General features: G+C 44.4%; 2 protein-coding genes across 4 annotated transcripts in view; one reads left to right on the plus strand and one right to left on the minus strand.

Annotated features, from left to right (window-relative positions):
* efcab12 (EF-hand calcium binding domain 12) overlaps positions 1 to 9,173 on the minus strand; it is a 60,477-nt gene extending 51,304 nt beyond the window's left edge. For both annotated transcript variants that reach the window (XM_033020772.1, XM_033020771.1), the window contains exons 1-2: positions 8,686 to 9,173; positions 7,802 to 7,987 (exon numbers count right to left, since the gene is read on the minus strand). In XM_033020772.1, the coding sequence (XP_032876663.1) occupies positions 7,802 to 7,987; positions 8,686 to 9,120 (621 nt within the window). In that variant the 5' untranslated portion in view covers positions 9,121 to 9,173. The remainder of the gene's footprint in view (positions 1 to 7,801; positions 7,988 to 8,685) is intronic.
* Positions 9,174 to 9,436: 263 nt separating this feature from the next.
* On the plus strand, positions 9,437 to 26,749 carry LOC116973089 (opioid growth factor receptor-like protein 1). 2 transcript variants are annotated; one of them, XM_033020774.1, is made up of 8 exons: positions 12,259 to 12,537; positions 13,787 to 14,405; positions 15,669 to 15,755; positions 17,277 to 17,349; positions 18,147 to 18,225; positions 18,319 to 18,385; positions 22,852 to 23,000; positions 24,575 to 26,749. In XM_033020774.1, exons 2-8 carry the CDS (start codon positions 14,328 to 14,330, stop codon positions 25,197 to 25,199), a joined length of 1,158 nt encoding a protein of 385 aa, XP_032876665.1. In that variant the 5' UTR covers positions 12,259 to 12,537; positions 13,787 to 14,327; the 3' UTR covers positions 25,200 to 26,749. The 2 variants fall into 2 exon arrangements, with proteins under 2 accessions (XP_032876664.1, XP_032876665.1); XM_033020773.1 differs by lacking the exons at positions 12,259 to 12,537; positions 13,787 to 14,405 and adding an exon at positions 9,437 to 10,495.
* Positions 26,750 to 27,134: the final 385 nt, after the last annotated feature.

Here is a 27,134-nt window from a genome sequence, read left to right on the forward strand (position 1 = left end):
GCTCACAACCACAGATCCTGCTATCTGGCTAACTTATCAAACCAAGCCTAAGAAACTGGACGAAGTATCAAAAAATTCAGCATCAAGAGGGCTGGGCCTGGAATGAGCACCACACAAAACCAGACAGCAGTGCCTCTACGTGTCCACCAGTAGGCATCTACTTAAGAGTACTGGTGAAAGCTCGGGACCCGCATGCCAACCCCCAGTAAGCCCTTTCAGGCCAGGGTCCAGAGCGGGCCCCATGGAAAATGCGCCACCCCCAACAACACCATCCCTACAGACAAGGAACCAGAAACCGAAGAAATGAACACACCACCAAACAACAGTGAAGACAGATAAGTATGGTTCCTACCATCACATAAAGGTGAAGGGTTTGTACTAACAGAGGGGGGGGGGGGGGTGGGGGGGGGGGATCACACCTGGTTGGGAAGCTATCACTCTTGGTAGTTATATACCAAAAAATATTCAAGGGGAATAGAATTAATATCTTGCCACCAGTTCAGCTTGCACCCCAAAGGGTCTACCCTCCCACTAAGAGGGTCTAGCTACTGGGAAAGATATATCAGGGGTCATAAGAAATCTCATATGAGCCTTTGGTACCAAAAAACCCCAAGATGGTGAATGTTGCACCATCATTGATTAACCACTTGAGTATTTCACCAGGTATACCCACTTATGGAATTTGTAACTACTACCATGGATTCCAAGGATACTTTATGGTAGACATCGACTTTAAAGATGCATACTATTCAGTACCCTTTTATATAAGATTTCGGATATACCACAATTTACCTGGATGGGGCAACCATGGCGAGCATTGCCACTTTTCATTCACTGCACATCTCGCATGTGTATGTGACAAATAAACTTGACTTGACTTGATTTGAGTTGACTTATTATTGAATTGGCTTATATGAGCCGAAGCTATTCCAGAATTTCAAACCAGCCCTGACACTTAAGGAACATTTTGTCATGGCATGTCTATATATTAACGACAGACTATCCTTGGATATAGCTATATTGGCTGCATTAGCTACTAACTTATTTTAGCCTGGGCTCTGTCATATTATCCAGATATCTACGTTGACCCCATCCACAATATTGTCTATCTGGTATTCATTAATGCTATCAGTTATGGTAACATTTAACCACCTATCAACTACGTGACAAAAGTAATTGGGATAGTAGCAGCATTACCAGCTACTGAACATTGTACCTTTCCAATGAGCTGAGATACTAGTGTTCATACTATATCCCATACCTAGAATATGGTGGCAAATGGACTAATCTGGAGTTGTCATCACTATAGACACTGGGCATTAAACCTAGTTAGAAATATTGAGTATGTTCTATTGAGTATATTCATCGGACTGGCTGCAAGGCCACAAATGGGCCGACCTCGGGGTTTTTCAGAGGAAGAGGACTTAACATTCTGGTGCCTTACCCCACAGTGGAAATTTGATTCTGCTGTGGGGGGGGAACGTTTGTGTAGAACTCTATATGTGTTGAGTCAATTTTCTTTATTTGTTAACCTTTTTCTATGGTATGCAAACGTATTATCTATTTTTATAAAGCACTTTGGTGTCAATGCGAGTTGACTTAAAATGTGCTATATAAATAAAACTTACCTACTATTGGGCAAGCATATTGCTCAGTAGTGCACCATTTTGAATGTTCGTTTATAAATTAACAACATCACAGTGGTGGCATATACCAAACCACTTGGGCAGAATAAAATCGATATTCTTTCCCAAAAGAATAAATCAGGGAAGGTAGTGCATCCGTGGATAACAAGGGAAATCAGGGATAGTATCAAAGCGAAGGATGATGCGTACAAATTAGCCAGAAAAAGCAGCATACCGGAGGACTGGGAGAAATTCAGAGACCAGCAGAGGAGGACAAAGGGCTTAATTAGGAAAGGAAAAATAGATTATGAAAGAAAACTGGCAGGGAACATAAAAACTGACTGCAAAAGTTTTTATAGATATGTGAAAAGAAAGAGATGCAGTTAAAACAAATGTAGGTCCCTTGCAGTCAGAAACGGGTGAGTTGATCATGGGGAACAAGGATATGGCGGACCAATTGAATAACTACTTTGGTTCCGTCTTCACTAAGGAAGACATAAATAATCTGCCGGAAATAGCAGGGGACCGCGGGTCAAAGGAGTTGGAGGAATTGAGTGAAATCCAGGTTAGCCGGGAAGTGGTGTTGGGTAAATTAAATGGATTAAAGGCCGATAAATCCCCAGGGCCAGATAGGCTGCATCCCAGAGTACTTAAGGAAGTAGCTCCAGAAATAGTGGATGCATTAGTAATAATCTTTCAAAACTCTTTAGATTCTGGAGTAGTTCCTGAGGATTGGCGGGTAGCAAACGTAACCCCACTTTTTAAGAAGGGAGGGAGAGAGAAAACGGGGAATTACAGACCAGTTAGTCTAACATCGGTAGTGGGGAAACTGCTAGAGTCAGTTATTAAAGATGGGATAGCAGCACATTTGGAAAGTGGTGAAATCATTGGACAAAGTCAGCATGGATTTACAAAAGGTAAATCATGTCTGACGAATCTTATAGAATTTTTCGAGGATGTAACTAGTAGCGTGGATAGGGGAGAACCAGTGGATGTGGTGTATCTGGACTTCCAGAAGGCTTTTGACAAGGTCCCACATAAGAGATTAGTTTACAAACTTAAAGCACACGGCATTGGGGGTTCGGTATTGATGTGGATAGAGAACTGGCTGGCAAACAGGAAGCAAAGAGTAGGAGTAAACGGGTCCTTTTCACAATGGCAGGCAGTGACTAGTGGGGTACCGCAAGGCTCAGTGCTGGGACCCCAGCTATTTACAATATATATTAATGATCTGGATGAGGGAATTGAAGGCAATATCTCCAAGTTTGCGGATGACACTAAGCTGGGGGGCAGTGTTAGCTGTGAGGAGGATGCTAGGAGACTGCAAGGTGACTTGGATAGGCTGGGTGAGTGGGCAAATGTTTGGCAGATGCAGTATAATGTGGATAAATGTGAGGTTATCCATTTTGGTGGCAAAAACAGGAAAGCAGACTATTATCTAAATGGTGGCCGACTAGGAAAAGGGTAGATGCAGCGAGACCTGGGTGTCATGGTACACCAGTCATTGAAAGTGGGCATGCAGGTGCAGCAGGCAGTGAAGAAAGCGAATGGTATGTTAGCTTTCATAGCAAAAGGATTTGAGTATAGGAGCAAGGAGGTTCTACTGCAGTTGTACAGGGTCTTGGTGAGACCACACCTGGAGTATTGCGTACAGTTTTGGTCTCCAAATCTGAGGAAGGACATTATTGCCATAGAGGGAGTGCAGAGAAGGTTCACCAGACTGATTCCTGGGATGTCAGGACTGTCTTATGAAGAAAGACTGGATAGACTTGGTTTATACTCTCTAGAATTTAGGAGATTGAGAGGGGATCTTATAGAAACTTACAAAATTCTTAAGGGGTTGGACAGGCTAGATGCAGGAAGATTGCTCCCGATGTTGGGGAAGTCCAGGACAAGGGGTCACAGCTTAAGGATAAGGGGGAAATCCTTTAAAACCGAGATGAGAAGAACTTTTTTCACACAGAGAGTGGTGAATCTCTGGAACTCCCTGCCACAGAGGGTAGTCGAGGCCAGTTCATTGGCTATATTTAAGGGGGAGTTAGATGTGGCCCTTGTGGCTAAGGGGATCAGAGGGTATGGAGAGAAGGCAGGTACGGGATACTGAGTTGGATGATCAGCCATGATCATATTGAATGGTGGTGCAGGCTCGAAGGGCCGAATGGCCTACTCCTGCACCTAATTTCTATGTTTCTATGTGACAATTTATTTAACAATTGGTAACCGTACGTCGTCAAACATGTTTGACAATCAGTAACTTACCTATCAGGTGAGCTAAATACTGTAAACGAACATTTAAACCAAAAGTATTTGCTGAGATTACAAAGCAACATGGACACCAGATATCGATTACCTTATATTCCAATTGAATCGCCACGTACCAATGTATGTCGCATGAAACCAACTCAAGGCAGCGGCATGGATACATTTCCGCGTATTGAGGTGGGGGGGGGGGGAAACTAATCTCTATGTTCTCCCCTTCTTTCTACGCATATCCACTAGGGAACATACCTGGGAAGAAACTGCTCAAACTCAGGAACTACACATTCAACTACAACAAAACCTGTACTGGAGTTCCTGGCAGGCCTTCACCACAATGAAGGACTCAGCTACTGCGCCATCAATATAGCCAGAAGTACTCTGTCAGCCTACTCAACTCAGGCACCACGACAACAGGGCAAGGGTACCACCCACTGGTGATCAAATTCAGGAGAGGTATATTCAATTCCCATTCCCCAGAACTAGGTACACCCAAATTGGGAAGTCAGTAAGGTCCTGACGTACCTTAGGGGATGATCACCAGCCAGGTCCCTCACCTTGGAACAGCCTACCCTGAAGATGGATATGCTGACGGCCTTACCTCAGCACAAAGACCCAGTTCTTCCATCTACTGCGATTGGACAACATGGTGATAACACCAGATAGTGTCACATTTTTCCATTCAGGGGTTGGCCAAACAGAGCAGACCAGGAACATCAGGTCCAGTCATGGAATTCCGGGCATACCCACCTGAACCACGGTTATGTGTCATGACCCACTTAATGAACTACATAGACACAATAGAAATACCCGAGGGAGAGGAAAAAGCCTTGTGGGTCAGTCACAAGAAACCTCATGGTCGGGTGACGAGCTAAACTACCTCTAGTGGCTCAAGCAGGTACTGGGAGTTGCTGGAGTAAATACTAACGTGTATAAATCTTATTCCACCAGGGCAGCTTCCACGTTAGTGACTAAGAGGATGGACGTGCCTATGGACCACATCCTGGCTACAGCGGGGTGGTCTAGGGAGTATACGTTCTAAACTTTGTAACACGCCGCTGGCAGATCCTGTATCGGTTGCAGAAATAACATTAGAATCTGCAAATATATAATTTAAGCCAGGGGGGGCATTTGTCTTGTTATTGTTGATAACACCATTTTTGTTTTGCAAACAGATTCATGGTTGATTACGATAACATACTTCCTCCCTCGAATGACTTCGGCAGCGAGTGAAGTATGAACTGTTACATGGTTTGAAATCACAGAGCTTTAAAATCTTCACGTAGTCACTCACGTGACTCCGAAGTAAAATAGTAAGATTAAACGAGAACTTACCAGTTTGAAGTTTGATCTGTATTTTATGAGGAGTTACGATGAGGGATTACGTGCCCTCCGCTCCCACCCTCAATAATAGAGATCAAACTGGTAACTAAGCTCTCCTTTTCTTTACTATATTTATTTCAATTATTGTGTCTGTCTGTGATTCCACACCGCTGCTTTGAAGTATGTTGCGCATGCGTGCTGGACGGGTTCTTCACGTAATCCCTCATCGTAACTCCTCATAAAATACAGATCAAACTTCAAACTGGTAAGTTCTCGTTTAATCTTATTATTACATTGAACAGTGAAAAACGTTATCTACAATTACAACGGGATCTTGATCAACTGGGCCAGATAAATGTGAGATTTTTTATTTTGGTATGACACTTCCACCTGAAGCTCTGAAAGTAGATATAGACTCATCAACAGACATGCTCTATGGCTTTTTGGGGAGAATTTGGGAAGAGGAAAATACACCCACAGAATGGGCAGAGGGATACATCGTGAAACTGCCAAAAAAAAAAGGTGACCTAAGAAAATGTGACAACTACTGAGGGATCACCCTACTTTCTGTACCCAGTAAAATTCTCAACCGGGTCATCCTCAACCGTCTTCAGGAAGCTGTAAACAAGAGGCTACGGGACCAGCAAGCAGGATTCAGGAAGGATCGCTCATGCACAGACACATAGCAACACTACGTATCATCATTGAGCAGTCTATTGAATGGAACACATCCCTGTACATCAACTTCATCGACTTTCAGAAGACGTTTGACAGCTTAGACAGGACAACACTATGGCGCCTAATGGACCACTATGGAATTCCCACCAAGATCATAAACTTATTCAAGAACTCGTATGATGGAACCTCATGCAAAATTAGACCTTGCGTGTCAGGATGGGCATCAAGCAGGGATGTCTATTGTCACCATTCCTGTTCCTCCTAGCAATTGACTGGATCATGATGGAAACAAATGAAGGGAAAAGAAATGGAATTCAGTGGACAATATGGGAGCAGCTAGATGATCTTGACGACATAGCTCTCCTTTCACACACACAGATACAAATGCAGGAGAAGACGGACGGACTCTCACAAGCTGCAACAAAACTTGGTCTTACACCCAAGACAGCAAAGACACAGGTGACGAGGATCCACTCCAAAACCAGCAACCCCATCCTCACGCACAGCACTGCTCTAGAGGAGGTAGAAACATTCACATACCTCGACAGTGTTGTGGACATCACCAGACGGGCAGAGGCAGACATAAAAAGTAGAATCAATAAGGCTAGGGTGGTGTTTAACATGCTCAGGAAGATTTGGAGCTCAAAACACATCTCAATCAGCACCAAAATATGCATCTTTAACTCAAATGTGAAACAGGTGATGCTGTATGGATCAGAGACATGGAAAACAACAAAACACACTATAAACAAGCTGCAAACATTCATTAGGTACACAAAAATGCTGGAGAAACTCAGCGGGTGCAGCAGCATCTATGGATCGAAGGAAATAGGCAACGTTTCGGCCCGAAATGTTGCCTATTTCTTTCGCTCCATAGCTGCTGCTGCACCCGCTGAGTTTCTCCAGCATTTTTGTGTACATACGATTTTCCAGCATCTGCAGTTCCTTCTTAAACACAAATGCAAACATTCATTTACACCTGCCTTAGGAGAATACTTAACATCTGGTGGAGAGACAAAGTAAGCAAGGAGCCCATTGACTTACAAATTCGAAAGAGAAAATGGAGTTGGATTGGACACACCATCAGGAAACCTGCCACAAACATCACCTGGCAAGCCCTGAAATGGAACCCCAAGGAAATAGGAAACGAGGTCACCCGAGGAACAGTTGGAGAAGAGGTGTCCAAACAGAAATGTCTGAGAGTGGGCTCAACTGGGGAGCTCTCGAAAGAACTGCGAACAACCGAGTGAGGTGGAGGACATTTGTCCTCTAGGACATCCTCTAGGACATCCTTCCTAGAGGAACAAAGGGCTTAAGAAGAAGAAGGCAGGCAAATGGGAACAGCTCGGTCAAATTGGACATCATGGACAAGTTGGACCAAGGGGCCTGTTTTCATGCTGGAGAGTTCTGACTCCAGGAAATGAAAGCAAGCCACAAAGCCACAGAATGAATATCCACACTCTACACAGATATCACCCGCGGTCAGGATTGAACATGAGTCTCAGGAATTGTGTGGCAGCAGCTCTACCAGCTTCATCATGTGCCACCTCATCCAAGTGGAGAGTCTTTTATCACACCACTTGCTTCTGCCCTATAAAGGATAGAATGGCTTTGGAGTGTTGGGTGTGTGGCAGGGACTCGCAGGAGCCCAGCCAAGAATCAGACAGGACATGAAGTTGCGTGATCAAACGGCATTAATTGTTAACAATGCTGCTCCCTACTCCTCAAAGGGCACGGGCGTTGCCCGACCTTAAATACCCCTAAGGATAAACCCCGTGACCTGCGCCTCCCAGACGGAGACACCTAACTCCTCCCTCCAGAGCTGAGGGTTCGCTCTGCCCGTGGCCTACCACCAGGTGTCGCCACAGGTGAGTCATTCACTATGTGATGTTGCCATTGATCGTTATGATTGTGCTCACCTTTTTAAATGCTGCCAATATATCATCTTTTGAGAGTTTGCCTTTCTTTCCTGGATCACTAGTTCGGAAGAAATCTACAAATCGTAGCCTTTTTTTACTTAAATATTCATGGAGTCGCTTAACTGGTTCCAGAGTAGGGAGATGAACTGACACAGGTTTGCTGTAACGCTTGTGTCTAGTCCTTTTCTGTAATACACAAATGAAAACATTACATTTCTCTATTATTATTAGTACATTAATAAAGTAAAATGATAGAATTGTACAGCATAGAAATGGCCCTTCGGCCCACCTGGATCATTAATTTTTTTTTGTGACCACCTACATTAATCCCATTTGCCATAAGCAGCAGAAATCCTTTAATATATTGAATTTGCCCACAAAATGTAAACATCAATCCGGAAATAACCATTTGAACAAAGTTAAGTCAACCAAATTACAGTGTTTTGGAGCCACGGCTGCACTAGGCTAGATAAGAATAATAAGTTAGCTTTCCAAAGATCATTACGGAACAAGACATTTAAAAATAAACTATCTTCTTATCACCGGGGGAGGGGTAGAGATAGGGAGGAGGGCAGGGGAGGCAGAGGGGAAGGAGCAGATAGGGAGGGAAGCAAGGAAGGGGACATATGGGGTCAGAAGGAAGGGGGTAGATGGGGAAGAGAGGGAAGAGAGGGCAGTAGATTGGAAAGGGGTGGGGGTAGGGGCAGATGTGGTGTGGGGGGGGGGGGGGGTAGGGGCAGATGTGGGGAAGAGGGTAGATGGTGAGGGTGCGATGGGGTAGATGGGGTGGGGAGGAAGGGGGTAGATGGAGTGGAAGCCAGGATTGACAGGCCCAACAGCGTTAAACTATAGGAAAGCCCAGTGCACAGGCGGTGGCTGCAGACCTTGTGTTTGGGTTGATGCTCTGGCTCAGGCACCGGCTCGCCTGCTTCGGGTTTACGCTCCAGCGACTCCAGGACTCGCAGCTCCAGGTCAGTGGCCCCGATCTTGCTGTCGATCCAGCTTTTCACGTCGGCCATGGCCTCCAGATCGGCCCTCTGCCGCTTCTTGTTCGCAAGCCACAGCCGGTAGGCCGCATCCTGCTGGTCGCTGGGCGCCTGCTCTTCCTCGGCCTCCTGCAGGCGGGGCAGCGGCTCGGGCCATGACCGCGGTCGGTTCCGGCCTGCGGTAGAAGCGGCCGCGATCACCCTCCGGCGACCCCCCTCGGGGCCATACATCTCCACGGACAATCGGCAAAGGTGTGTTTGCATGAAGAGTTTGCGGCGCCGCGCCCACAGGGCCGAGGCCTGCGCTTCGCCCTGCGCTTCGCCCTGCTCCATGGCGGCAGCGGCCTCCGCTCACCGTTACCAGGACAACCGGACGCCGGGCCCGCAGGCCGCTAACTCCCTGCAAATCCCCAGTCGGTCGCCGTGCTGGTATTACACGTGGAGGACGGGAATGTGAACTGGTGTCTACAGCAAAGATCCTATAGGACCTTTGGTCTCCAGGTCGATAATTCAGACCTCTGGGTTTGAATTCAGTGACAGGAGGAAGGAACTGCGGATGCTGGTTTAAATCAAAGATAAATACAAAAGCTGGAGTAACTCAGCGGGACAGGCAGCATCTCTGGAGAGAAGGTGTCTGGGTGAGCATCTGCGTTCCAATGTATTTACGCCTCATTTCCCTACACACTACCTTCACCGAATTCAACGTTTTGAGTACTTTTGTGAGAGGAGCATTTTTAGGTGGATGAATTTACATTGATCCTGACGAATTGCTGTGGTCTTGAAACATTAACTCTTGTTTTTCTCTCTCCACAGATGTCTCCCCATATGCTGTCTTTCCGGTAGTTTCGATATTTTATTTCAGTATTCCAGCATCTACAGATTTTCCCTTTGCTTCTCCGATAGCATCGGTTGACGAGTGCTCCAATAGGTTCCGGGAGATGGGTGAACTCGTGTCCAACCTTTGCTCCGCCTGTGCGATCCAACAGTGAAATCTTTGCTGATTTTGCTACCCTTCCTTCCCCCAAAGATCAGTATCTTTGCTTCCCCCTGCCTGGCCCAAAGATGCTAGAGGAGCTCCTCTAGTATCTTTGGTCTGTCCTTCGTTTCCCAGGGCTTGTTAATTTGACAGTGGCAGTAGCTGCAGTACTCGGCATGGACAGCAGGCGCCGCCCGCCTGCCTGCCTCTTCCGCCGCCCGGAGACGGCACAGCGGAAAGCTTCGGTGCAACAGTTCAGTGAATGAAAGAGCTACATAATTGGGAACGGTGGCAAAGGGAAAAGACCGGCGCGGGAGAGAATACATGAAGATTGCAGCTTTGTTCACAGGAACCTTGCTCAGCCCTGCTCCAGTGAAGGGTGTGTTATTGCCATTGAGAGGAGCAGGGGAAGGTTCTTCCCTGGTACACACTGAGCGCCTGATTCGCGTTGTGCTGATCGAGAGGATGCGTGTGTAAATAGGAAGTAATCCGCGACTCCGCAAATCAGTGCGCTGCCGCTGTCCCGGATTATGTCTGGGTGGTAGCTCTCTTGGCATCGCCCGTCTGTAAATGGGAAATTCGCTGTTTTGGAGCGCCAGGGAGCCCGCCACTGTGGAGGAATGCGACTCGACCTGGGAGAGCGACTCGGAACCGGAGGAGCAGCAAGCGCTTGCTCAGAAAACGATCGCCACGGCCGAGGAAGCGAGGGGAGGCGGGAGCGGAGAGGACCAGGTACTGATCACTGCAAGTTAGTGGGGTGGAGTAACGCCGCCGCGGGCTTCTCCTGTGGGGCATCACTATGTAAAGTGTTTGTAGGCAAGTCCCAAAAGAAGGTGTGAAGAAGGGTCTCGACCCGAAACGTCACCCATTCCTTCGCTCCATAGATTCTGCCTCACCCGCTGAGTTTCTCCAGCATTTTTTATCTACTGTGTAAAGTGAGATAACCCGGCAGATAATATCTTATCTGAATTTTGGAACCGGTAGGACGACATTCCATTCCTCTGGGTCACCAAACCCGGCAAATTGGGAAATCAAACACTTATCTCAGATTTAAAATTACTGCTTTGTGCCACAAGGTGCCCAAAACTGAGCTTTCCGGTGAAATGGCCCAGCTCTGAATTTCACATCAACTTTTTATATTGCACTTTCAACTTCATCGAAGCCGGCCTGAGGACTTCGCCACAGTGTTATTAAACAGGAAAACATATCACTGGACAGCAAAGAGATTGGATAAGGACAGGTTTAGGTTTATTATTGTCATGTGTACCCAGGTACAATGAAAAGATTTGTTTTGCATGCCATCCAATCTGATCAGATATATCATATATTCAAGTCAAGTCACATTTATTTATATAGCACATTTAAAAAACAACTCTCGTTGGCCAAAGTGCTTTACATTTGTTATAAGAATAGTATAAACAAGCAAACTACATACATATATACATATAGCCCTCGCTCAGTGGACGTCAGGAAAGGCTTGGGAGTATAGATAGGTTTTTAGTCTTGACTTTAAGGAGTCGATGGAGGGGGCAGTTCTGATGGGAAGGGGGATGCTGTTCCACAGTCTAGGAGCTGCCACCGCAAAGGCGCGGTCGCCCCTAAGCTTATGCCTAGATCGCGGGATGTTCAGCAGCCCCAAGTCGGCCGATCTGAGGGACCTGGAGGTAGAGTGGTGGGTGAGAAGACTTTGAATGTAGGAGGGGGCAAGCCCATTGAGGGCTTTGTAGACATAGAGGAGGGTCTTGAAATGTATACGGAACCGCACAGGGAGCCAGTGGAGAGAGGCCAGGATCGGGGTGATGTGGTCCCTTTTTCGGGTGCCTGTCAGGAGTCTCACTGTGGTGTTTTGGACCAGTTGCAGGCGGGACAGGGAAGATTGGCTGATACCAGTTGCAGTAATCTAGGCGGGAGGAGATAAATGTGTGGATGATCTTTTCGAGGTCATCAAAGTGGAGGAATTATTTTATTTTAGCTATTGTCCGAAGCTGAAAGAAGGTAGCTTTTACCACGGCATTGACCTGTTTGTCAAATTTCAGTGCTGAGTCAAATATCACGCCAAGGTTTTTGACGTGAGGTTTGAGTAGTGGGGTAAGGCTTCCAAGGCTGCGTGCTATCATTTTGATTGAGTCCGAGGGGCCGAGAAGGATGACCTCAGACACTCTCATATAAATTATAATAAAGTCAAACTCAAGTACTGTACAATAAAAGGTTTATAGAGTCTATGCCGACCAACAGTCCTGCCCAAGTCCACAAGAAAATGCAGTTTTGGATGTAGCCCAGTCGATCACACACATGGATGGAGGTTTTAACAGTAGATGAATTTGAGTGAGGGAGTTATATTGACCCAGAGAGTTGTGAATCTGTGGAATTCTCTGCCACAGTAGGCAGTGGAGGCCAATTCACTGGATGTTTTCAAGAGAGAGTTAGATTTAGCTCTTAGGGCTAAAGGAATCAAGGGATATGGGGAAAAAGCAGAAACGGGGTACTGATCTAAGATGATCAGCCAAGATCATATTGAATGGCGGTGCTCGCTCGAACGGCCGAATGGCCTACACCTGCACCTATTCTATGTTTCTATGAAGATTGACATCCCAGCATAAGTAGACAGGGTGCAGTTTCTTGCAGGTAGGTCGACATCCAACAAATGGCAGAGTTAAAGTGACATGTTCCCGTATGAGTGAAAAATAAGGAAGGAAAGTCAAAAGAACCCCAGATGCAAGAGATATTGAGGGTTGGATAACGGAAAACAGGATGAGCATGTTAGGTATAGGGGGGTTGCACGCAAGGTCACCGGGTCATAGGGCTTGACGCACGGAGCCGCTCAATCCATCTGGAGGACATCGCAGCTTCCGGTATATGTTGTTAATACACGAAACGCGTACTTTCCTACCTGTTAAAAAACGCCAAAATGGTGAATTTTTGCGCTGCAAAAAATTGTGGAAGTCGGGGTAAGCGTGAGAGACATGTACCCAACTTCAGAATTCCAAAAGTAAAGAGAAATGAAGGTAAAGAGAAGCGAGAGCTGAAGGGACAACAACAGCTAAAGTGCTTGGCGAACATTGGCCGTGCAGATATCGAAATTGAAAATATTGGGAATTATCGCGTTTGCTCACTGCATTTCATCAACAGTAAGGCATTATTTGTGATTTTTCTTGATTCCTTTGGTATCTAAAAAGTCTCCGAAGTGATACATCTGGCTGTAAAAATTTTAAACCGCCCAAGGTTCTGAAGTGGGTTTTTACATGCAAAAATAAGACGCTTCTGAAGCTAAATTTACAACTAAAAAAATCTCCAGACTTACAAGTGGTATGTGGAAAAGTAAGTCTTCTATCATTAGGCTATTGAGATGTATATTTTGGCAAATAATAAAATGTCCTGACAGTTTAAACACCCACCCTTTCAATAGGATATTGTCAATTTGCTTAGGTTGCTTATGTCCAATTAACAGCAAACAATTATGCCAATCCTTGGCTTACATCTGAGAAAAATGTAATTCAAAACCCACGCATGGTTTGCGTTTTTTTTTTTTTTATGATAAATTTTGCTTCAGAGGCATTTTCTTTTTGTATGTAAAAACCCACTTGAGAACCATGGGCGATTTAAAAATTTTACAGCCAGATTTATCACTTCTGGAACTTTTTAGATGCCAAAGGAATCAAGAAAAACACAAATAATGCCTTATTGTTGATGAAATGCAGTGAGCAAACGGCCAATGTTCGCCAAGCACTTTGGTTGTTGTTGTCCCTTCAGCGCTCGCTTCTCATCACTTTCCTCCTCCCTCCTCCTCGCTTCTCCTCACTTTTGGAATTCTGAAGCAGGATAAATGTCTCACACGCTCATCCCGATTTCCATAATTATTTGCAGCGCAAAAATTGACCATTTCGGCGGGTTTTAACGGGCCCGCTACGCTGGAAACAATGGTCAGTGCTTACCTGCAGTTCATCGCGTGTACTCCAGTTGGCGTAGCGTAGCAACAGTACGAGTCATGGGTCGTGACCCGACTGCCGTACAACCTCCCTATAGAGAACTGAAAATGGGGTAAGGCCCTTCTAGAGTATAGAAAGTGAAAGTTTAAAAAAACAAACTAGGTCATGCCTTGTACATTTAATTTAGTTTTTTGAGGAAATTACAAAGATGACTGATGAGGATAGGACAGTGGATGCTATATATATGGATTTTAGTAAAACTTTTGACAAGTTCTCTTATGGTAGACTGATTCAGAAGATTAAGGCACAGGTGATCCATGAAGACTGCATAGATTGGATTCAAAAATGGCTTGGCCACAGAAGACAGATGGATTGTGTTATTATGACTGCAGGTCTGTGACAAGTGGTGTCCTACAAGGACTAGTGCTGAATCGTGCATGATTTGAATGAAAATGTAGGTAGGCTGATTAACAAGTTTACAAACTACACAAAAATAGGTAGAGTTATGTATTGTGAAGAAAGTCGTAAAAGCATACAGCATGATACAAACCAGTTGAAAATATGGGCAGAGTAAAGGCAGATGAAGTGTGATGTGTTGCACTTTGGGAAGTCAAATGTAAGAGGGAAGTATACAGTGAATGGCCGGGCACAGGAGCATTGATGTACAGAGGGGTCTTGGGGTACACGTCCATAGGCCCCTGGAAATGGCAACACAGGTAAATAAGGTGGTAAAGAAGATTTGAGGCATACATGCCTAAGTCAGTAGGCAAGTTGAGAATAAAAGTCCATAAGATGTTGCAGCTGTATAAAACTTTGGCTTGGCCAGTGGAATATTTTGTGCAGTTTTGGTTGTCACATTGCTCGAAGGATGTTGAGGCTTTAATAGTGCATAAGAGCTTCACCAGAATGTTAGAAAATAACAGGGGCACGCAGCATTTCTGAAGAGAAGGAATGAGTCACGTTTCGCGTCGAGATCAGACTGCCATGAATACCAGAATGCTGCCTGGATTAGAAAGTAATTAGATGCCTGCCTTCTCTGAACGGTGGTTTAAGGCACGAGAAGCATTCCACATTTTCCCAGGACTCGCCGTGTACCTGTGTTGTCAGAATACAGTGTTCGGCTGTGAAGGAGGGGGGGAGTTAGTGGGAGTTTTTGTCTCATGAATGTTGCGTGTATGGACTGTTCTCATAGTTCTCAGCATATGACAGACCCTTCGGCTCACTGAGTCTGTGCCAACCATCCATTATAAATCCTATTTTATCCTCCCTAAATTGCCTTTGGTCCCTGAGATTCTACCTGCCCTCGTTTCTGCACACAAGGGACAATTTACAGAGGCCAATTAACCATTCAACCAATAGAAGGAAACTGGGGCACCAGAGGAAACTCACATGGTCATGTGGAGAACGTACAAACTCTGCACAATACCCAAGTTCAGGTTAGTGCTGTGTGGCATCAGCTCTACCAATTATGCCACCCAATGTTTCTGTGAAAGAGTCAATGGTTGCTTGGAGCTCAGTCTCTGACCAAGCCAAAACAGAGGCATGATCTATGTATTGTAGCTCAGCTACTGAGATTGAGGTGATCTAAGTTCTGGAGTGTGTTCTGAAGTATTTACAGCAGTTCCCTATTAGTCCAAGAGATAAGCTCGACCCACAGGAAATTTATTGAAGGCAAAGTGCAATTATGCAGCAAGAATGGTTGAGGAAAATATCAGGGCAGTGTTGACATATTGTTTGGTATCTCCATTGAACTCATAAACTCTCAGAAGTATGCCATAAAAATACAATAAAAATGTTGCTGTTACAGTGCAGTGCATGGTCTGCTTATGCAGCCGCATTATGTTATTAAGGTGTAATAGACTCAAATATGACAACAGAATTTCACAACACCTTGATGCACTGCTGATTCTGTGTTGCAGAGTACTGTCTTGTTTTTTTACGTGGCACCATGTTAATTTGGTCAATTTGATCTTTTACAGAATAAGGATAATCTTGACACTTCATTCAAACGAAAGAGAAGTTACTTTGCTGCCAGAGACCTGTATATGTACCGACATGACTATCCAGTGAGTGAGCATCATCCTCAGCTTTCTGATATTTAAGACCTTACATTGGGGTCTATTTCCTGGGTACAGTAGAACATAATATAGTACAAGGTACACAAAAATGCTGGAGAAACTCAGCGGGTGCAGCGTCTGAAGAAGGATTTCGGCACGGTTGCCTATCTCCTTCGCTCCATAGATGCTGCTGCACCCGCTGAGTTTCTCCAGCATTTTTGTGTACCTTCGATTTTCCAGCATGTGCAGTTCCTTCTTAAACATACAATGCAGGAACATGTCCTTTGGTCCACCGTGTCTGTACTAATCAGGATGCCAATCTAAACTAATTCCATCTGCCTACACATGGTGTGTATCCCTAAAGTCCCTACCTGTGTATCTGTTTAAATGCCTCTTAAGCATCACTTTCATATCTGCTTCCACCACCTCCTCTGGCAGTGCATTCCAGACACTTGCTGCTCTCGGTGTAAAAAAAACCTGTCATCACCCTTCTCCTTTAAACCTTTGTTTAAGAAGGAACTGCAGATGCTGGAAAATCGATGGTAGACAAAAGTGCTGGAAAAACTCAGCAGGTGCAGCAGCATCTATGGAGCAAAGGAAATAGGCAACGTTTCGGGCCGATCAGATCAGTCTGAAGAAGGGTTTTGGCCTGAAACATTGCCTATTTCCCTCGTTCCATAGATGCTGGAAGAAGAAATTCTGGTTGTAAGGCAAATGTTTAGTGTCAAGCTGGAGAGCAGATTATAGTATTGTGACTCTGTCACATGGGTGTGCACAGATATCTAGGTGGGTATATGGAGTGCATGTGTGTGAGTACACATACGAGTAGGACAGAGCTGTGTAACCTCATTCATAGTCATACAGCGTGGAAACAGGCCCTTCGGCTCAACTTGCCCATACCGACCAACATGTCTCATCTACACTTGTTCCACCTGCCTGTGTTTGGCCAATATCCTTCTCAATCTATCCTGTCCATAGTACCTGCCCAAACTACTCTTCCAGCAGCTTATTCCATACACCCACAACCTATGGTGTAAAAAAGTTATCCCTCAAGTTCCTACATGTGCTAAGATTGTGCAATAGAGCCAGACCTGATCATTCATGCTATTGTGATCACATGTAGCCACTCCATGTTGGCCATAAAAAATTCCCACAGACCACGTACGTTCCCCTGTTCTTTTCTTTCCACATACCATTAAATGTCAAGAGAGAATGGAGAATTATATTATATGGATTTACTTGAGAGCTTGGCTATCTAACCCAATCCTGATGGGATCCAAGAAAAACTATAGCCCTTTAGACTCAAGTTGAGTCAGATGAATGCGATTTTAATTTCGTATCTGAACAAACCTTTAGTTTACCTCTTCCTCAGCTTGGTGTCCTGACTCTTTGCATTATTATGTCATCTCCAGCATGTTTCTTCTCCTTTCTCAGAAGATATGGTAGATTAAGTATAACTTCAATACATATTGCCACAGAATGGCATATTGTTTATGTGTTTACTTTACATGCGTTTTTTTGTTAACCAAGGCAAAATCACGCGAGAACAGTGGTCAAGTCAATCTCAAGTTTTACATGAAGGAAATACCGTTGAAACCGGATGGTAAGTCGAGAGATCTGCTCACAACTTTGTACCACAGTGGCACTTTCTTACACTTATTCCATAAACCTTGATCCCTTCAAGATGCAGACATCTCTCCATCTCGGTCTTTAACATACTTTACGACTGAGCCTCCACAGACTCTTCAGTAATGAGTGCTAAAGATTCACCATTTTGTGGGTAATGAGAGATTATCTTTTCACCTCAGGCCTGAATGGCAATCCGTTATATTTGGAAATATGTACTTTTTTTTTAACCACCTTAAATATTCTGCCTATTCACTTTTATTCATTAAAAACTAGCATAAAAACTGGTACATGTTAATGTTTATAGCCTACACACATGATCCTACCTTTCTTTTCACCTATCAGGGTGGCCTTCTGTTCATTTGCAGTCATATTCTTGACTAATCCCATGAAGACATCTATGATGGGCACAAAATGCTGGAGTAACTTAGCAGCTCAAGCAGCATCTCCGGAGAAAAGACATCTATGTTGGCTTGACTACCGTAGGAGCATATCGCAGGGCTTACCACTCTCTCTTCACATTCACTGTGTCAATATGCTTCAGGGTCTTGGTTTTAATCAGGTTTCCTCTCGCTCTTCCAAACTCCAAAGGATGCATCCCATGTCTGTCCAACTTTCCCTAACACTACCTACCCATTCTATGTATTAGCTGAGCAAACCTTCTCTGATGTGGTCTCACCATTGCCCTGAAGCCTGTATCATTCCTGTAAATCTCTTTTGTGCTTTTTGCACTGTAAATCTAGTGCATATATTAAAATGCCGTCTTATATACAGGTATTTATATTGATGATATCCTCACCACATGGAAAGGAGACTATGACAAGCTAGAAAACAACCACACCTATATTCAATGGTTTGTTTCAACTTTTCAACTCTAGCATTGAATTGTTTTAAGTTTCCTGCACAGGTACACATTTGTAATTAATTTCTTGTATGAATAAATCAGGCTGTTCCCGCTGCGAGAACCAGGACTAAACTGGCATGCTGAGGAACTGACCACCGAGGAGATCAAGGTAAGTTGTGAAATCTGGCTGAATATTGTGTCTCGATTCCTCTCCCGTCTTGCTCTCGGCTAATCCCCTGGTGCCTGCTCACTCCATCTGAAAATGCAGCTGAACACCAACCATACTCATACAAGACTTGGGGGAGACAGCACACAACTGTATATAATCCTTTCTTGATTAAGGAGACCAAATCTGCATGTGGTAGACAACTATCCAGAAAGACTTTACTGCTAAACACAAAATGTAGACAGGTTTAATCAGTGCTTAAATTAGTCAGAAATGGAAAGTGAATTCAGTGCAATTGAGTGGCAGGTGCTCGGCAGTAAACTGCTCACCACTGTCACATTTAGGCTTTGCCAAGACCACAAGACTTTCGATGTCTTCACAGCCTTTGTCCAGATATGGACTACAGATTTGAATGTTGGAGATGAGAGGGATTGCCTTTGACAACAGTGCAGTATTTGTCCAAATGTGGCATCAAGGTGCCCGGCTAAAGCAGAAGTCAATGGGCACCAAAACACTTGATGTTTGGAATCATACCTCATACAAAGGAAGGTTGTTATAGTTATGGAAGGTCACTCATGCCAGCCCCTCATCATGGTCAGAATGAAGCCCTTTGTGTCCATGAAAGGCAAGCAGCTTGTTGTTCCTCAAGTGACTGCGTTAAAAGGAAGGCAGGCTCTAGAGGCAGTCACCGTGGCGCAGCGGTAGAGTTGCTGCCTTATAGCGAATGCAGCGCTGGAGACCCGGGTTCGATCTGCACTATGGGTGCTGTATGAAGTTTGTACGTTCTCCCTGTTACCTGCGTGGGTTTTCTCCGAGATCTTCGGTTTCCTCCCACACTCCAAAGACGTAGAGGTTTGTAGGTTATTTGGCTTGGTAAATGTAAAAATTGTCCCTAGTGGGTGTAGGATAGTGTTAATGTGCTGGGATCACTAGTCGGCGCGGACCCGGTAGGCCGGGGGGCCTGTTTCCATGCTGTATCTCTAAAAAGGACTGCAGGAAGTGTAAGTTCTGCTGATGGTGAACGTGTGGGCTTTGTTGAACATTGGGCTTCAGTGGGGAGGGTGAGCAACCACGAGGCAGGGGCATGGTAAAATGTTTCCTTTTTCTGAAGTCTGCTAGTTTACTGAAGGAGCAGTAATGGCAGCTAGTGGTGTGCTATGTTCCCGTCAGATGATATTTCCAGGGATGTGGTCATACCAAAGGTTCATTCAGGTAGACTGCTGACTGCCAGGAGTGGCAAATAGTATAGGCTGTGGGCCGAGGAGCTTTTTTGTTCAAGTTCGTGACCCAACTCACGGAACTACCTGAATTTTTAACATATTGGGTAAAAATATGATATAAATCATACCTGAAACTCGTTAGACGATAACCTGCACATTTTTTAAATATGAGAAAAACTTCCAATTTTCCAAGTAGTAGTTGTCCAATCAATGCACGTTTGACATTGAGGTCGGACACAAATTGACCAATCCCGCGTTTTGTTTTATGGTCGCTAAGCAGCGAGGACACTGGGATCATGGCTGCCTCCTCATTACATCAAAACAATTACAAGGTTTCCAAGGAATAAAGGTGATGCTCACCTTGCTGTTCATTTTGTTTTTCATTTGATTTATCTTTATAAAGTTATGATGTGAACTGTTAAATGAAATTGATAAATAACAAATGTAGAGTTACATTTAGAGTTACACGCCGGTGGGTGATGAGAGTGATCGGGTCACCGTTGGATGGTGAGAGTGGCCGGGCCGCTGGTGGATGGTGAGAGTGGCCAGGCCGCCGGTGGGTGCTGTGAGTGGTCGGACGGCCGGTGGGTGCTGCGAGGGATCGGTTGGGCTATCAGTAGGCCGGTGTTGCAGCGAGTGAGCGGGCGGTCTGACGGAGCCGGCGCTATGGAAGTGCTGCTCAAAGTATCTAGTATCTTTGCTCATAGCCAGCAAAGTGTCCAGGTGAGTGAGGGGAGATCCGCTGCTCGTCCTGCTCGGGGGCCTGGGGCTAGAGTTGGGGGCGGAGGTGAGGTTGGGACGGGGTGATACAGTTGCCTTGTGGTCTTCTCCAGACCATCCCAGGTATGGCAGCAGGAGGGGTGCAGTGCGGAGCGGAACCGCCTGGGCTGCGACTCAGTGGGAGACCCCAGCCGGAGGGTCGTGCTCCCCCGGTGCTGGTGTCTCTACACCTCTTGTGTTTACGTATCCAGCTTCTCCTCTGGAATGAACTGCAATGCACCCAGATCCCCATGAGGGCGAGCGGCCAGGGTTGATATCTACCCTGAAGATAGACACAAAATGCTTGCATCTCACAGTCGCCTGACGCGTTTTGTGTCTATCCTCAGGGTAGAATGTCAGAGATGTTGCCTGACCCGCCGAGTTACCCCAGCATTTTGTATGTATATCTTCGATGTAAACCAGCATCTGCAGTTCCTTCTTACACACTTGATATCTACCCTGTACTCCCAGTGATGTCACCGATCATTCTCCTAAACTTGAGACCGTTCAGGCTGGAGTTAGTCTGTCGCTGCAGGAATCAATGTGAAAAACCTTCCCTGCACTTCCTCATTCACAACCACATGCGTTCTTGGACCCATTCCTGTTGTGGTCTAGTATCTTTGGTGCTGCTCCCCACCAACATCACCACGATGATCAAGAAGGGCATGCTGGCCGAGGTGGACGCGCTGTGGGGCCACACGTACGGAGCCCGCAGCTGGTCCCAAAGCAGCTCCAGCTCCAGCCGTGGGCAGCTGTGGAAGGGGAGGCGAGTTAGGGTTAGGCATTTTCTTCTCAGTGGAAGATGCCTTAGCCTTCCCCCAGCCTGGCATGTCCCAGTCCCACTATGGCCATGACCCCCACTTTGCATACTGGCAGTCAGGAACCCACAGGAACTGCCCTCACCCATTAATTAGGCTGGTTCAGGAGCCAGACCACTGCAGCAGTCATTGGAAAAAACACACTCACAATTATTTTTATATAATATAATTATACATAATTATATATGATTACAGTCATATACACAAGTCATTTATATATAGTATAATAATATATGGTTTAAATAGACTGCAACACGGAAATAGGCTCCCCATGGTGTAATATGGGCATTGGACACTAGATGGCGCTTTTTCGATCTCATTTTCTAATTAGTTTAATTAATTAATGTGCAACTTTTGGCACTGACGAGTTATGACTTCGCGATTATATTTTATCTAAATCTGTGCAAAATTTCATGTAGTTCCGAGACATGGGTCACGAAAGTTGCTTTTCTAGACACATTTTTGATGCTCGGCCCACAGCCTAGTACAAGATACTCCTGTGGCTACCCCCTATCCAACACGTATACCAGTTTGGATACTGCGTAGAGAATAGAGGCAACGGCCAGATCATTGGCACTATGATCAGCTCTGCTGTAAAGCAGGGTACGTAAAGTCTCAGCGAGCAATAGTGATTGGGGTCTGTTAAGGGCAGAGACAAGCATTTCTGTGGCCCTGAGTGGCATTTCAGGAGAGTTTGCTGCTTCCCTAGTGCCTGGGTCAAGGATATTTCTGAGAGACCACATAACATTCTGAAGGGGGAGGGTAAATAGCCAGAGGTCATTGTCCTTTTTAGTATCAACGATTTAAGAAGGAAGAGAGATGAGAAGTCTGCAAAGATAATTAGGGAGTTGGGTAGTAAGTTAAAAAGCAGGACCTCTATGGTTGTAATCTCAGAATGACACACCATGCCACGATATAGCGAAGCAAGAAGGAGGAAGGTGGGGCAGTTAAACACATGGATAAGGAGCTGGTGCAGGAGGGAGAGTGTATGTGTACATCGATCATTGGACTCTCTTCCAGGGCCTGTGCAAGAGAGACGGGTTGCACCCGGACTGGAGGGAAACCAATGGTTGTTTCCTGTATCCACAAAGTCAGTACTTCATTCCTGGAACCATTTTTGAAAATCATCTTTGCACCCTCTTGAAAGCTTTCAAAAGGTGCCATGCTCAAACTTGGGACACAATCTGCCACCTGAACCTTGGGCAATGCTTGTTGAAGCAGAAATGCAAGTTTGAAGTAAAAACAAAACCTGCTGAAATTACTCAGTAGGTCAGACAATATTTGTGGAGAGGGACACAGTGTGGCCCATTGGGCAATAGAGTCATGCTCATCATCAAGTACCCACTTCTACTCATCCACCTAATTCTCCCACATTTTCATCAACACCCCTTCCCCAGATCCCGTCAGCTACTTACTCAGGAGGGAACTATACAATTACTCATCTTTGGGTTGTGGAGAGAAACTGGATCACCGGGGAGAAACTCGTGTTCACAGGGAGAACGTGCACCTACCTGATTCATACCAAGCAAGGGGGATTTTTACAGGCTGAGAACCCCTTGACAAAACAATGGAGATGTGTGCAGGGTTGGGGTCCCAAACGTCAACAGATGACATGAATGGGACAATATCAAAGTTTTTCAAATTAAATAGCCTTTTGTATCTCTTTTCATAGGAATTTCTTAAAACCAAGGAAGCAAAATCTAACTATCTCCAGGGTTATGAAATAATGTTGGATTTCTTTGGAATGAAACTAGAAGATAAAAACACGGGGACAGTGGCTCGTGCTTCAAACTGGAAGGAACGATTTCAACATCTCAATGAGTAAGTGTATGAGGAACCAGCGTCTTTCACTGAGGCAAATGAACCCAGAGAAAGCTATCAAAGCCATCAGGTACAGGCCCATGGTGGGGAGGGGGAAAGTGTCAAAAGGGAGGCTCTGTAATTGAATACCAAGTGGGCAGAATGACAATAGGGATCACAGTTTAAGACCAGGTTAACGAGAGCAAATGGCAGGAGGTGAGATGGAACCGTTATTGGCACCCTATGTAGAAACAAGGGGAGTGATATTATGATCTCACGTAGGGTGAAAGATTTAAATGACAGTTAGGCTATGAAAGTGACTAATAATACCTGGATATTGTTCCCAACACTATTTCATTTTCAAGTCTGCAACCTCCCTGGATCTCTTGTTCTTTTGTAGTAATTATCAAGACAGGGAGAGCAAAAACGTAAAGGTAAGGAGAGGGCGATCCCTGAAGAAGGAAAGTAAAGAATATTCATGTCAGAATTATAAAAAGTGGTGCTGGGTCACAAAGGGCTTGAGACACGATAATGGAATTCAAAGGAACGTGGAAAATATCTGAATGGGCATCAGTTCTCTGTTTGAGCAATGACAAGCAGACAACCTCAGGATTATCCAGGCATGTGAGAGGTCATAGATAGGAGTTACAGTGAGGTGGTCACTCACAAGGTACAAGCAGAAGGTGGATGGATGAATTCCACAGATTCACCACCCTCCGACTAAAGAAATTCCTCCTCATCTCCTTCCTAAAGGAACGTCCTTTCATTTTGAGGTTATGACCTCTGGCCCTAGACTCCCACTGGTGGAAACATCCTCTCCACATCTACTCTATCCAGGCCTTTCACTATCCAGTAAGTTTCAATGAGCTCCCCCCCTCATATTTTTAAAGCTCCAGCGAGTAGAGGCCCAGCGCCTTCAAACGCATCATATATTAACCCACTCATTCCTGGCTGGTGGGTAAATGAAACTAGCTGCCAGAAAAAATAGTTGAGGCAGTTACAAAAAAAAATTTAAAGGACAGATATTCGGACAGATACATGGATAAGGTAGGTTGAGAGGGGTATTGACAAATGAAGGCAAACAGGACCAGCGTAGATGGGGCATCTTGGTTGGCATGGACAAGTTAGGTCAAAGTTCAGTGCTGTATGACTCGATGAGGATACACATCGAAAGAACTTTCAAACAAGTTTCAAATCTTGCAACTGATCTGATCTCAGCAAATGCAACCAGCAAGTATATGGCCAAGTAAATGGGATAGTGACCCGTTAATATTCATCTCAAATAGTGTTTGTTAAATTTCTATTGGTCAACGAATAGATGAATTTCTGAAGTCTTCAAACAGTGTGTCCTGATGAGGTAGACTGGTAAATGAGCTAAAACACGGCATTGTCACATCCCCTCTTATGCAATGTCTTCCGTGATTTATCAGGTTGAGTCTTTGAGGTAAGGCCTGAACCATAATCTTCTAAACCAAAGGTGTTAGTGATGCCTCTGAGCCACCAATTCTTTGTAAATCAATGTTGATGTTACAGTATTTTGACATGTATCAACCAAATGCCAATTATTTAATTTGACTGTACCCTTATTTTTAAAGATCCGAGCACAATTATCTGAGAATCACCCGCATTTTAAAAAGTTTAGGAGAATTTAAGTTTGAGAGCTTCCAGATTGGCCTGGTCCACTTCCTGCTGTATGAGACGTTAGTTGAAGAGACTCTGCCCAACATGTTGCACAGTGCTTTGGAATATTTTGTTTACACAATAAAATCCAGGAAAGAGAGAAGGAAACTCCTGCGCTTTGCCCATCAGCATTATAAGCCACCAGAGAACTTTATCTGGGGGCCTCCCAGGAAGGAGGTGTCAGGAGCTAAAGGTACCATAACCAAGTCCTCTCTATCGGAGACGACTTTATCTGCTCCAGAGAAAACCAGGTGTGAAGACATAAGCGATAAGTCAAGAACCAACGTTGAATTGGCAGCTGGGACAGAGTTGGCCTCATCTACTGAAACCAGTCCAGAAACAGGCATGCATCAAAAAGAACAACTCACAGATCAAGGCGACACCAAGGTGGAAAATGTTGCAGCCAAGAATAACATCTTTGTCAAAGAGAAGAGTGATCATCAGGTGACTACAAAGCCTAAAGTACCAACAGAAATTGGTGATCAAGCACTTCAGTGCCAAATACAAAATGTAGCAGATACTGACGCAACAGAGAAATAGTTACAAGAATTCCAAGAGGACATTATTTTCTAATATGATTATAGAACAAGGCACTAGTCCAGCCAACTGTGAATAGGTGGTCAAAGGCAGATCTCAGCTGAAACTCCATGACAAAGCATTCGTGAAATGACCTTTGAGTCTCCTAGCTCTGCCGATGGACATGCTCGTGATTGTATTTTTTATATATTTCTAACAATGTGTAAAAGTTGAATGTTTATATAACTTCGGCAGTGTTGCACTCAGAGTAATAATCTGTGATTGGGGTCTCTTCAGTTTTTGTAAAACTTTTTATACATGAGGTACATTCTGTCCTGAATGCAAGGAGCAAAATATGGATTAATTAATTAAAAATGTCCATAAATTTGTATAGACTGTAATAGTATAGATTCATTTGCATCCAATAGTGTAACTGGGTTAGATTGCATTAGCAATCATTTCACAGTTGTACTTGTAGCCCAGGCACAATTTACTTTTTGTTAAAGTAAATGTGCAATTTACTTCAGCAAACCCAATATTTTCCCAGCATCGACCATGTACCAAAAGTCAAGGATGATGCAGTGGATAATTTATGTAGAAATCTGAGCTTCTGGGTACAATCTTACAGCTTTTGCATATTTGCAAAAGAATCGGGAGCAAGCTGAGGTATCAATTACAGAGTTTTCTCTTTGATATTGGTACCAACCTTTGGCAACACTGGCCTCAATGTTAAATGCTCGGGATAAAGGTGGTTGTTTCCTCACTCTTTGCCACTTTTATACAATCATCTCTGACCTGCACCATGATTAACCCACACCTTGTAGTGGTGTCACTTCTGGCATGGATCCAAACAGATTCTCCATTCTTCCCCTGTGTTTTTCTGGCAGCCCTTTATACAACTGTTCTGCGTCATCCTATGTGGAGAGTTCCTTTAAGATTTGACGCTCTTCCGAGCGGTTAGCATGGTAATGATGCAACACCAACAAGATGCTCCAGAGTCTCCCACTGGAACCCTGCAAGTTCCACTTTAGTACTTGGTTCTGGGTGCAAACTGCAAGAGTGCCAAACTTCTATTTTGGAGAAATGGTGTTGCGTGGAGTTTGTGTTCGATGAATGAATGAAATCCTATTTCCAAGCTTATGTCCTTTTGTGGCAAATGTACTAATGAACAGTTTTAATGCTTAGTGTCAATTAATCTATCTGATATTTGATGGGAGGAATTTTTATAAAGTTCCAACTCTGTAGATTATTCTGGAGATTTGATTACCCCCAACGTCCATTCACATGACATGGACAACAGTCTTCTCCCCCCTCATTTCTCGATAGTTATCTCATTAAAAAAGGTTTAAAGCAAATAAAAAATACTTAAGCAGTGCTTTTTTTTCTTTGGATTTACTAGTTTCTGAAAACTCCAGGAAGGTTAAAAACCCAAGAATTATGACAAGCATAGTGTGTTTTTGGTGCAAAAGGGATATTGCTATCTGTTCATACCAATGTACATATTTTATTTCACATTAAAAACCATGGATTTCTTGCAATAAAAAAAAACTGTTGATGAAAGCAGTGAGATAGTAGTTCTTTTGCAACTCAACTTATTGATTTCTGAATTCTGTAAGTTATTTTGCATGAGTCTCTGCTCCAGTCTTTGCCGGGGACTTTATGAAGGACAAGTTAGAATCAGTTATTTTTTCATCAAAGTTTCAATAAACAGCAGATGATATGGTTTAATAGGTAAAGGTGAAGCTCGTCCTGTTCTCTTTAAGCAACTATAGTTATGGGAAGATTGATAAATGAAGGACATGTAGTGAAGGTGATTGTCATAGATGAGATGCAAAGAACAAACGGCTGAGGAACTCATTTGATCAAGTAGCATCTCTGGAACAAAGGGATAGTTTACTTGTGTAGGAAAGAACTGCAGGTGCTGGTTTAAATCGAAGGTAGACACAAAATGCTGGAGTA

Source organism: Amblyraja radiata, chromosome 5, assembly GCF_010909765.2.
Source record: "Amblyraja radiata isolate CabotCenter1 chromosome 5, sAmbRad1.1.pri, whole genome shotgun sequence".
Lineage (NCBI taxonomy): Eukaryota > Metazoa > Chordata > Chondrichthyes > Rajiformes > Rajidae > Amblyraja > Amblyraja radiata.

Coding starts and splice junctions, on each gene's coding strand:
- LOC116973089 (XM_033020773.1), top strand. CDS start 10,334: ATGGGAAATTCGCTGTTTTGGAGCGCCAGGGAGCCCGCCACTGTGGAG. Junction 18,226..18,318: donor AACCACACCTATATTCAATG/GTTTGTTTCAAC, acceptor TGAATAAATCAG/GCTGTTCCCGCTGCGAGAAC. Junction 18,386..22,851: donor TGACCACCGAGGAGATCAAG/GTAAGTTGTGAA, acceptor CTCTTTTCATAG/GAATTTCTTAAAACCAAGGA.